This window comes from Pinus tabuliformis, chromosome 2_2 (genome assembly GCF_031772625.1).
Source record: "Pinus tabuliformis cultivar Carrire ecotype Pingquan chromosome 2_2, CPIR1, whole genome shotgun sequence".
Taxonomy (NCBI): Eukaryota; Viridiplantae; Streptophyta; class Pinopsida; order Pinales; family Pinaceae; genus Pinus; species Pinus tabuliformis.
The window spans coordinates 819115145-819127783 of record NC_142300.1 but is presented as its reverse complement, the minus strand read 5'-3'; the positions used below and the strand labels follow the sequence as shown (position 1 = coordinate 819127783).

Genomic DNA, 12639 nt, shown 5'->3' with positions numbered 1-12639 from the left:
GACATCTTGTATTGATCTAATTGATCTAATTATTGCAAGTAGATACCTATTTTGGTCTCCCTATTTTGGTGAATCATTAAGCATTGTGGTATCTTGTTAAGCATTGATCAAGTTATTCTAAGTGCTCTAATTATCATTGAACAAGTTATTACGAGATTTGAGCACATCCCTAGTTGTTGAATAATTGTTGGCATTGTTGTATCTTGTTGACACATTCTTCTTTTGGTTAAAATATTGTCTCTTGATTTTTATTAATAAGTACTCATTGTCATAATTAAAGGCTAATCATATCTAAAGTACTTAAACATTAAGAAATCTTAACCTAAGAATCACTCATAACCCTTGCACAAACATTCTAAGTCTAGTTGCATTAATATCTTACCTCCAAGCATAAGCTTGGTTGATAGATATTTAGGTCCCCCCTTTCTCAATTTAGCTCGAGGAACTTAGAACCTCTTTAGTGGTTAACACAATGACCTCGCAGTCGTCAGAGCCAGAGTCTCTGCAGCGCCGGAGGTATCGGATGGTTGGAACATAGCGGGAGGTATCGTTAATCAAGCTTTTGTTTGTTTTTCGTTGGCTTCCATCCCACAACCTACTCTAGAGACTAATTCCAAAATAGTTAAGAGGAAGGTTAAACCTAGAATAGACATATAATTAAAAGTAACCAAAATTCTTGCATCATACCTAAGTCTTAGGATTTGCATAGCATATAGGTTAGTGAAGCATTCAAGTATCGATTTTCCATCTAGATACTTGGCATTTAATTGATAATAAGCAAGAAGTTAACTCCATAAGACACTGGTCTCACAATTCAATTCAATATAATCTTGAAGTCTTGCTAAAATTAACAAAGTAGCTATGCTACTCAATCGTGTCTCTCGGACTTGTTGGTTGCCAACTTGTCTTTCAACTTCACATTTCCATAGGGACTACCCCCCATAGCCTGTTGTTGGGAAATAACTAGAATGGAGTGGGCGAGGATCAGAGTGACAACCCATGCCCTGAGTCATTGTCGCAGTGCCTGTACAATCTGAGTGATAACAATTCCCAAGGACACTAGTTGTAGGATGGATTCAGACACATCTTTTGAATAGATTGGAGAAAATTGTTATTTTTAGCATGTCCCCTACTTTGTAGGAGACATAGTTCTAAGGATTTTATGGTGGTATTGATTACATATTCAAAATCTTTATGAACGCAAGATTCCAATAAGGCTTCTCTGGCTGGCATGCATGGTACTTATTATTTTCAATAGATTTGGTCTAGAGACTTGCATGTCAAAGATAATGGTATATTTAGAATCCTTGTGAAATTCTAAGTCCAATGAGCTACTTATGGGTGCTATGTTTGCACTTTTTGTTTTTAGTAGTGATTGCATGCCATCTTATATCATGGATTTCAATTCCTTACTAAAAGATGAATCCAATGAGTATGGTTTCATAAGATTATGAACACTTCCATTTTTAGCATTAGTTGCATGTCAAGTTTGATTACATATTTGGAGTCCCCATTGCGTTCTAAATTCGATGAGAATGGTTTCATCAAAGTTTGCGGCATTTCTATTTTCAGTAGTATTGGCATGGCAGACAACATATTTGGGTTCCCTATCAAATTTTGAGTCTAATGAGTATAATATTGTGGGTATGCAACTAGATTTCTATTTTCAGTTGTGCTTATTTTTAGGCATTATATATATGGCAGGGTCCCCTTATTTGTTCTGGACAATTTCTATTTTTCCTCTTTTTGAGGGTGGCTACTATTTTTGGCATGCCTACTTATAACAGGGTGATGTGGTAGTTTTGATGTTACACATGGCTGCTCATGAATTGGACAAGTGGCGAAATTATAGATGAGTCATCAGTAATATAGCAAATTTCATGGGTGTGACATGGCAATAAAGGCAATTTATTTTCCCCCACCATATTTTTCTCTCTCGTGCATTTTGGTTTCCTCCTTTCCCTCCTTTCCCTCCTATCCCAATCCTATTTTCCCTTCCTCGACCTCAGTCTTTCCCCTCCCTACTCTCCCTCCTTGTTTCCCTCCACCCTTTCCTCATACAAAAAAGCATGTATATCACTCAATAGCTCGAATTTTTAAAATTAGTCCAAGTCGAATTTACTAAAATTTGATTGAAGAAAATACCTTAACTCAAATTGCTTGGAGATAACAATAGCCCAATTGACCTTCGCTAAAATTACTTGGAAGATATTTTTATCATAGTGGAACTTAAATGAAATACTCCAAAAAGCTTTTTACCCAAGTCGAAATAGCTAAAATTGTGTTCAAGGATATTTTTATCTCACTACTCTACTTCAGTTAAACTCAAACAAGGGTCACAACCAGATTTTCATCTATAATTTGAGCTCAGTTGACTCAACCATGTGCACTAATAGCCAATTATGGATAATTCAACGTCCTCTTCTCATTGGTATGAATTGAGGAAATGGGAGGGAAAAAACATTATAAATATAGGGGAAACCAAGCATACAATTTGAATTGTCTTGAGCAAGTAGCAACAATACTTTCCTGTCTCGATATTCTTTCTTTCTTCCCTCTTCTAGATATTACTTGTGTCTAAATATCATTGTCTTCAATTCTCTAATAGTCGTCTTGGTGCAGCCAGCCTCTTGATCCTTGGGGAATAAAGCTCAGTTTGATCCACTCCATTTCTCCGGTTTCTTTGATGTCTCAATGGTATCTTTTGCAATTTGATACAAGTTTTTAAGCTATTTCTTTTTGTAAAATCTGCTGTAATTACACTTTCTATCTATGTTTTCCATACAAAACGCTGATTTGCTAGAAATTATTCCATACTCTAAGAATTTTACAAACATGTTTGGCCACTAACTATTATTTTGTTGTTTTTCTCATGTTATGTTGCAGATTTATAGGTCAAAACAACAAGTACTAAGACTAGACACACCCTCTTGGCATTCACCAGCCCAAATGAAGAGGGAGATTTGTTAGTGACACTTAAGGCATATTTTTCTATATGTTACACTAATTTTTACTAGTGATTTTAAAGATCTTCTTATTTGTAAGCCGTGTAGAAATTTGTGCTAACAAAACCAAGCTCTGAATACAATGTCAAAAAATATCTATCCAGACCCGAGGTGAATAACTACCTTATGATCTCAGGAAATAAAACTTTTATTGAATTTTTAAATTAAACAGAAAATGATCTCAGGAAATAAAACTTTTACTGAATTTTTAATTTAAACAGAAAATGATCTCAGGAAATAAAACTTACAAAATTTTTAAATTAAATAGAAAAATTCAGACTATAAATTAATCGCATAATGGCTGGAAAATTGTTAGATTTTCCATTACATCAAAAACTGCAGGCATTACTAAACTTCCTACCAATTATCATTACATTTTTAGTGGTGTCAGGGTGGATCCCAGAGTGGCGGTTAGTCCACGTGAATGATTCCCAATGAGACCAGTGTGAAAATCCAACACCTCTTTCAAACTCAAATCGGGGAATCAAACCTGGGCTAAGGCTCTGATATCATGTTGAGGTATTCCATTACACCAAAAACTGCAGGCATTAGTAAACTTCCTACCAATTGTCATTACCTTTTTTTAGTGGTCCTAGAGTGGATCCTAGAATGGTGATTAGTCGAGGATTACCAAAAATATATCAGCGAAAACAAAAATACACAAAAAAAAATTGTACTGCCTTTCAAATCAATTTTTCATTATTTTTTTCAAAACCTACAAGGGTTTTAAAGAGAGAGTCCATACAGGTTGGTAGAATTTTAAAATATCTGTGGAAAAACCTGTTATCAGTTTTTTGGAAAACCAACGTTTCGGACTAGCTTAGTGAGTCCATCATCAGGGCAATGTGATCTGCATTTAGAGAAGAGAGAGCGTGAAAGCATAGAGCAAAATGCAGATCACATTGCAGAGTTGTTCGCCTTACTGTTATTGTTGTTGGTGAGAGAGTTTTCCATTGTCACATCCCGACCCTCAACTCGATGGTGGAGTCTTTTAAATTCATATAGCTCGAGGAAAAATTGTCCCTCTGCAATTGGTCCCTTCTACGAGGAAAAGTATCTCTCTCTGTTGAAACATCTGTATTAGAAATTTACAACAAGACATGATAGTACTGATTATGGTTTCCTGAATTTTAAACTAAGGATTCTAAGCAAATATTTCTGCCAGTTTCTAGCGATATATTTCTATCTCTGCTACCGTATTTTAAGGTTTCAATTTATAAGATTGTATTTGTGGTAGGAAAATACTGCTGCTTTGAGGACTACTCTTCATCTGCATAAGAAAAACACAACTCGTTGGAATAGAAATCGGTTAAGAGATAATATTGGTATCCCATTCTTGAGGATAGGGATTGGGCACTTTAAAAATCAAAAATTTAAAAATCCCAGTAACAACAATACTGCAAGAAAATAAATTTAAATGGAATAATTCATTTGGAAAAAAACAGAACTTTCAATAATGTTGTATGTGATTCTAATATTGATATGCGAGTTCTGTACAGGCCCAAAGCCATCGTCTTCATGCTGACTAGTTACAATTTTTGAAAATTACATATATCATATAATACAGATAACTAAAATAGTCTGATAGGAAAGAGTCACTCCCACATATCTTTTAATTCCTCTCTTTTTTTCAATAGAATGCTTCCTTTGACTATCTATATAAACAGTAAATTATGGGCATTTTACATCAAAAATTAAAAAAAGCCATTTGGAAGTTGCCACTAGGGTAGACCAAAACAGGTCACAGGAAAGACCTCACTACCAAAATCATCCAAGCACTTTCAACAAAATTGCCATTTCGGTAAATACAGTATGACTAATAAAAATTCATGTCGCATTAAAAATCATAAATCCAGCCTTTCAACACACAGAAAGAATCACAAACATAATGATCCGTAAAGCAGGGATTCCTCATTCCAGTAATTCTTTATTATTTTATTAAACATTTATTCAAAAGAATAAGATAAAGTTCTTATTAGAAAAACAGGGAATTGATGCCACAGATCGGCACCTATGAATACATAAGATGATATAACTTATATTGTGAAGCACTGTTCTGTGCCTAGTGTGTTCTACTTGTCTGGCTCCTTCAACATTTTCTATTCAAACAATGTTTTCATCACCCAAAGGGGTTTTGATATTGTGGTATGACTCAACATAACAGATGCCTTCTAACTTATATTGTGAAGCACTGTTCTGTGCCTAGTGTGTTCTACTTGTCTGGCTCCTTCAACATTTTCTATTCAAACAATGTTTTCATCACCCAAAGGGGTTTTGATATTGTGGTATGACTCAACATAACAGATGCCTTCAACTAGACAAAATCAGAATATCTTAAAATACTTATGTACAACGGATAAAAGCTTTATGTGTATTGCTGTACCTTATTGTGAAGTAAAACTGTGATCAGCCATCTAATCTAGGCTTGACACGAAGATTTAATCCATCTTCAGTCATATGGAGTGTCAGTGAGGGACGATATTTCACTTCCTTACCTTCAACAGCTTCAAATTTGAAGAAACGTACAAGCACAGCAGCAAAAATCTTCATTTGCATATATGCAAAGTCCTTGCCAAGACAAATGCGAGGTCCAGCCTGTAAGTCAAGCACACACCTTATCGATTTCAAGGCATTATCTTAGGTACTTTTCAAAAGATTAACTATCAGGGTTAGGAGACTTACCTGAAATGCAGTGAATTTGAATGGTGATTGAGGCGTAAAAACTCCATTCTGAAGCCACCTCTCTGGCCTAAACTCCTCTGCATCACTGCCCCAGAGGTATGTCATTCTTCCCATTGAGTAAGGGACATAATTGATTATATCACCTTTCTTGACTTTGAATCCATCGGGAAGGATGTCATCAGAAACTACATGTTTTCCATCCTGCAAATTGTGTTTTGTCAATTTATGATGAGCCATACTCTTTGATCTTTAAATCAATATTATATGTGTTTTGTCAATTTATGATGAGCCATACTCTTTGATCTTTAAATCAATATTAAATGGAGAACGATGATGAATATAGGAGGTATTCTATTCAAAAGGTACAACCATTTCTGCACTTCTAATTTAAGCATAGGAATCCAAAAATCAAATGAACTTATCCCTACTTTTGAAATCATAAAAGAAATTGGTTTGGGCAAACCCACAAATGCAATGAAAATATGAATATAATATTACGCCATATATCATAAAAGAAATTGGTTTGGGCAAACCCGCAAATGCAATGAAAATATTAATATAATATTACGCTATATATCCTCTATCCTAACTAATGGAATTCCAGTGCATGCTAACAAGAGGAGAAACAAGACTAACAAGACACAATTATTGATGGACAATGATCAGTCAAAAGAATGTTGGAGATATACCCAAATGACCGAACATTAATACGCGTCTTACCACAGGAACAGCTGGGTGTAGGCGCAAGGCTTCTGATAAAGCTGCTTGAAGATAGTGCATGTTATCCAATACTGATTGCGTCAGACTTTGAGAAAACATACTTATAGATTCTTCAATTGACATACATTCATTTTCCTTGACCAGGCCACAAATTTCTTGCAGAATTTTTCCTTCAACATCTGGATTTTTGCAAAGCAAATGAAAAAACCAACAAAGGGTAACTGCTGTTGTGTCCCGGCCAGCTATCATGAAATTCAGAATAATATCTCGGAGATACTTGTCCGAGCAATTCTCTGGGTGTTTCTCACTCAATGCAATAAAGCGAGACAATATATCTGGTTTTACCTGTAAAATTATTTGAACCCAGTGACAAAGAAACAAGGTCATGAGTTCCAGCAATAAACTAGTCAGAGAAAATGTGAAAAGAACAATTAGATAGTCTGCTTGTGGCATAAGTTACTAAGACAGGTGTGAGGATTCTCTTACATAGTTATTTTGGACGGAAATCTCCTTTCTTCTCTTCTGAATGACCTTGTAGACAAAATCATCCACTGTTTTGATGCTTTCCTTCATAGTGACTTCTGACCCAATATTGAAGTATCGTTTTAATTTCCAAGAAAGATCAACAAAACGCCACAAAAGCATAGCATTTGCAGTATCAAAAGCCTCTGCAAAAGATGCCTCTGCTCCAGAGTTGGCCTTTGATAAGCTGTTGATTTCCACCCCAAAGCCCAGTTTGCAGATTGCATCCATCGTTGATTTCAGTAAAAGACCCTATTGCCATTTATCCCTGTCAAATTGTGATTCTGCCCCATACTATTTTGCCAGAGTATTCACACAAGGATATATAAAGAAATACAGAGAGAAATTAATGTGAAAAGAACTCCCATCTTAGGGATGCCCTCTAGCAATAGCTTGTAATCCATCACATGGATATCAACTGCAATCCCAAAAGGGCCCTAGGGGCTAATATGAGTAATCGTTTTCTCACAGGGCACATCGCCTTCTTCCTTGGAATTTCAAGAGGCAGTCATTGGTCCACTTACATAAAAGTCATTGGTAACTTGTTAGTAAGTCTTGAAACTGCAATTTCATATATATAGTTTGAACTTTGAGGCCTCAGAGATCTTTTCTGAATATCTAAATGGAGAGTAGCTCAACCATCAACTATTTTTAATTATCCAGGAAGTCATGGAATCCATTCTCACTTTCTGAATATCAATGGAGAGTAGCTTAACCATCAACTATTTTTAATTATCCAGGAAGTCATGGAATCCATTCTCACTGAGGCCTACAGGTTTACTAGCTACTATTTTGGCTGGCAATGAATACAGCCATCCCTCCAGAAAGCCATAGGGTGCTGGTAAGGTACTAGCTTCCTGGACAATGATCAGTCAAAAGAATGTTTGTGATACCTAAATGACCTTAGAAATATACGCGTTTTACACAGGAACAGCTGGGTGTAAGCGCAAGGCTTCTGATAAAGCAGCTTGAAGATAGTGCATGTTATCCAATACTGTGTGCGTCAGACTTTGAGAAAACATAATTATAGATTCTTCAATTGACATTATATTCATTCTCCTTGACCAGGTCACGGATTTCTTGCAGAATTTTTCCTTCAACATCGGGATTATTGCAAAGAAAATGAAAAAACCAACAAAGGGTAACTGCAATGTGTGCCGGCCAGCTATCATGAAATTCAAAAATAATATCTAGGAGATACTTGTCCGAGTAATTCTCTAGGTATTTCTCACTTAATGCAAGAAAGCGAGACAGTATGTCTAGCTTTACCTGTAAAAATATTTGAAGCCAGTGACACAGAAACAAGTTATCGAGTACCAGCAATTAACTAGGTCTCGAGTACCAGCAATTAACTAGTCCGAGAAAATGTGAAAAGAACGATTAACGTCTGACATAAGTTCCAAACCAAGACTAAGACTGGTGTGAGCACTCTCTTACATAGTTATTCTGGATGAAAATCCCCCCTCTCCTCTTCTGAATACCTTGACAAAATTTTCCACTGTTTTGATGCTTTCTTTCATGGCGACTTCTGACACAATATTGAAGTGTCGTTTTAATTTCGATGCAAGATCAACATAACGCCACAAAAGCATAGCATTTGTAGTATCAAAAGCCTTTGCAAAAGATGTCTCTGCTCGAGAGTTGGTATTTGATAAGCTGTTGATCTCCACCCAAAGCCCAGTTTGCAGATTGCATCCATTGTTGATTTTAGTAAAAGACCCTACTGGCATTTATCGCTGTCAATTTATGGTTCTGCACCATACTATTTTTCCATAGAGTATTCACACAAGGATATATAGAGACATACAGAGGGATTAATGTGAAAAGAGATCCCATCTGAGGGACATGATCTCTAGCAATAGCTTGTAATCCATCACATGGATAACAACCGCCCAAGAGGGTCCTTAGGGACGATATGAATACTTGTTTTCTCAAAGGGCACTTCCCCTTGTTTCTTGGAATTTGAGGAGGCAAACATTAACACAAGAGTCAGTGGCTACCTCTTTGGCAATACGTTTTGAAACCATAACTTCAAACTTTTATATATATGGTTTAAAGAAAAGTCTTGGATCCTATCATCTTCTATATATCTCTTCTATATATCACGTACCACAATGGGATAATTCAAGCATCAGCCATTATATCTCTTCTATATATCACGTACCACGATGGGATAATTCAAGCATCAGCCATTATCTCCATTGTAAATTCCAATGGACTCATTAGATTTGAACTCGTGACCTAAGATTTTTATGTGTCATCCGTGTTAGTAATATACATAAATAAGGTGAATGGTAGTGAATTGTTCTAATCCCTGAATATTAGCACAATTAATTGTCATTTACCCAAGTATTTTGTTGATGCAGAAGTCTTATGTCACAAGTTCAAATCTAATTAAGTCCATTGGAGTTACCAATAATGATTGTGGTTGATGGTTGAACTACCCCATCTAAATATTTGGAAGATGAAGGGATCTCGAGGCTATATGGGGCCAATATTTGGAAGATGAGGGGATCTCGAGGCTATATATAAGCCCTATGGATAGCTTGGTTGGTTCAACCCTTTCCACTATGGTGTAATTCTCACAGTGGTCATAGAATCCATTCTCACCAAAGCCTACAAACTTACTCGCTGTTATTGAGGTCTCCTAGCTGCTATTGTGGTTGGCAATGAATACCGCCATCACTTTGGAAAACCACAAGGTGGTGGTAAGGTACTAGCGTACTCACTTTGAACACTTCATACAACCAAAATTGATATAAAACTGCAAGGTGTTGATACAATACTATTTCCTCATTTTTAACACTTTGTAGACCAGAAATATGTGTGTGAGAGAGAGTAAGTTAATAAGTAGACAATACAACTTATTTTCAGTGGAATTTTTTTCTTATGGTTTTTACTCATATTAAGATGATTTAAATCATCAAAATTTCAAGGCTGGAACTTAACATTACTGAAAAAAAAGACAAAATCACCAAAAACTTGTAAAACGAAATCACCAAAACTTCTACAGTGGAACTTTAATTTACTAAAGGGAAAAAAAGAAAACACTAGAAATTGAGTTTGTCCACTTATTAACTCACTCCATACACCAGAGGGGAAAATAACAAATACAATTTTAAATATAAATTTTCAACATGCACGAGTGTTAGGGTAGTTACGTAAACTTGACTCGATCAAGTTACTAAAGGTTTTCAAGCTCCAGGTTTATGGGAATCCATGGTTTTGCCCATAGAATTCATATAATGTATCCTATTTATAGGCGGAAACACTTCATGTTAATTTATCCTTTGGGGCCACTGGGATCCAAAACAATGGTGTCTTTAAACGCCACCACTTCTTCCTATTTCGTGAGCCTAACAACGGGTATCAGAGCCTAGTGAATATGAGAGTTGTGGTTGAAGTTGTAGTGTGTTGATTAGAGCGTGGAGTTGAGAATGAAGCGTGAATGGGCTGGTAAAGTAAGTGTCAGGACCAGGTTGAAGTTGTAGTGTGTTGATTAGAGCCTGGAGTTGAGAGTGAAGCGTGAATGGACTGGTAAAGTAAGTGTCACGACCAGTGAATTAGGTTTTAAAGGTCCTAGAGAAGCTACTAGGAAAATATTGTGCATTATAGTAAAAGGCTATGGTGGCTATGACAAAGGAGAATGATGACCACTAAATTGATTTTAGTTGTATTAATGAGAGATTGCACAGATCAAATAATGTTGAAAGACTAGGTCGAGATATGGATCAACAAAGCTAGAGATGTAGCAAGAGAGTGGTTGTATGGACGAAAAAACAGAAATGGAGTCTATGGCTTGAAGTTTTATGGAGGTGATAAGAGTCACACGGGTGTGTGAACACCCTAAGCGTTTTTGATCCAATTTATGAAATCCTGCCATACATAGGAAGTTGTAAGACTTATTGTTCAAGCATACATATTGCGCAGGAGCACGGATTGTTGTAACTTGTAAGACCTTAACACTTTGATGAGGCATCCATGTAGTGTAGTGGTGCATGGAATCGTCAAGCTATGGAATGGACCACTTGGATAGGTACCAGGGTGGTAGGTGTATTGGTATCCTAGCTTGAGTAGGGAATATGATATCTCAGTTGAGATGGTTGATGAATGATTGAAACCAGGTTAAAGTTCCTCAGTCATGTTTAAGGGGGGATTGTTAGGGTTGTTAGATAAACTTGACTGGGTCAAGTTAATGAAAATTTTTGAGTGCCAGGTTTATGAGAACCCATGATTTTGGCCATGGTATTCATCTCTAATGTAACCTATTTGAAGGTAAAAAGACTCCATGTTAATTGATCCTTCGGGCTAGTGAAATCCCAAGCAACATCATCTTTAGACACTACCACTTCTCTTGGTTTCATGATCCTAACACAGAAATGAAAACAAGAAATGCAACTTTAACTATAAATTTTCAGAGAAAATCAGCTAATAGGTAAAGGATTTATCATGCCTGCATCTCTACTGCTTGCTTTGCTCCACAAGCTTCCAAAAGAATTTTGGAAAGTTTCACTACATTCTCTCGGAAAGCAACACTGCTGGAGTCCTTCAACATTTTGGTAGAGAACTCAAAACTAGCTAATTTTCGCTGTTGTCGCCACTGCTCACCATCAACGCTGAAAATGCCATCCCCGAGAAGGTCTTCCATAATATCATGGATGAACTTTCCCTATGAATTTTTCAAAATTACAATAATCACAACCACAAACATAAAACCATGGTTGAACTTTCCCTATGAATTTTTCAAATTACATTAATAACAACCACACATATAAAACTATGGCTAGATATATCTGAAGCAATCACTTCCATGTAACAGAAGCTGACCTTGATGTAGTTTGCAAAATTAAATCTAAGAATGTGCTCCACATTTGCAGGATCTGTGGTACAAACGTAGCTGAAAGTAGGATAAGATATCCTGTAAGTTTTGTAGCGTCTGTGATGATCACAAAGATAGTCATGTAAGCGTTTGAAATTGATGATGTGAGAAACAACGGTTGCAGCCACAGGATGGCACAGGTCACCACTCCATTTCATTTTGAAATATAGTATCACCAACAAAGCCAGCGCTATTGATGCTGTCGCATATTCTACGCTCCAATCCATTGTTTCTTCTGGTAAGACAGACATGAATGTGATGAAATGAAATGGGTGCAGGGAATTGTCTGGATTATGCTACTTTAGGAAAAAAAATAAAGACTTTGGTGCAAGGAATTGTAACCCTCTGCATGCCAGACTTGCTTGGAAGAGGTAGAGTCTATGTGGGGGAACTTCCATGCGCTGAACGGTGAACCAGGTGCATGTGCTCAGCCCAAAATTATAGATCACTGTCAAATCGCATGTTACAGAATATCTTATTTGAATAAGTGTGATCCAGCAGGCTTGAAAGTGACTTACCCCGTTAAGAGTGTCTCCTACTAGTTGTCTGTATCATAAAATAAAGTTTAAGATGTTTAAATTTTATAGGAAGTGATATCATCAAATTTATCTTATTATATATTTTGCATTGCCAAAAATAAATTATTACATTTTGTTAAATTATAATTTTATTTTTATTTATCATGAAAAATTTAATATATATATTTTTTTGGCGATGAATATGATTTATTGAAAAATAAAAAATATGATTATTTTTAATATAAATTTTAATTTTTATTATTATTAAAATTATTGGATGAAAAATGAATTTTCAACATTTATCTTATAATAA

General features: G+C 35.9%; 1 protein-coding gene across 2 annotated transcripts; it reads right to left on the bottom strand.

The window, feature by feature from the left end:
* Positions 1-4906: 4906 nt before the first annotated feature.
* On the bottom strand, positions 4907-12293 carry LOC149195485 (cytochrome P450 704C1-like). 2 transcript variants are annotated; one of them, XM_089405334.1, is made up of 7 exons: positions 12167-12257; positions 11757-12043; positions 11383-11598; positions 6894-7181; positions 6408-6752; positions 5688-5888; positions 4907-5600 (listed from the first exon to the last, which is right to left on the bottom strand). In XM_089405334.1, the coding sequence occupies exons 1-7, from the start codon at positions 12204-12206 to the stop codon at positions 5412-5414; spliced, it is 1566 nt and encodes a 521-aa protein (XP_089261460.1). In that variant the 5' UTR covers positions 12207-12257; the 3' UTR covers positions 4907-5411. The 2 variants fall into 2 exon arrangements, with proteins under 2 accessions (XP_089261460.1, XP_089261461.1); XM_089405335.1 differs by having other exon boundaries at positions 4908-5600; positions 12151-12293.
* Between the last annotated feature and the right edge of the window lie 346 nt (positions 12294-12639).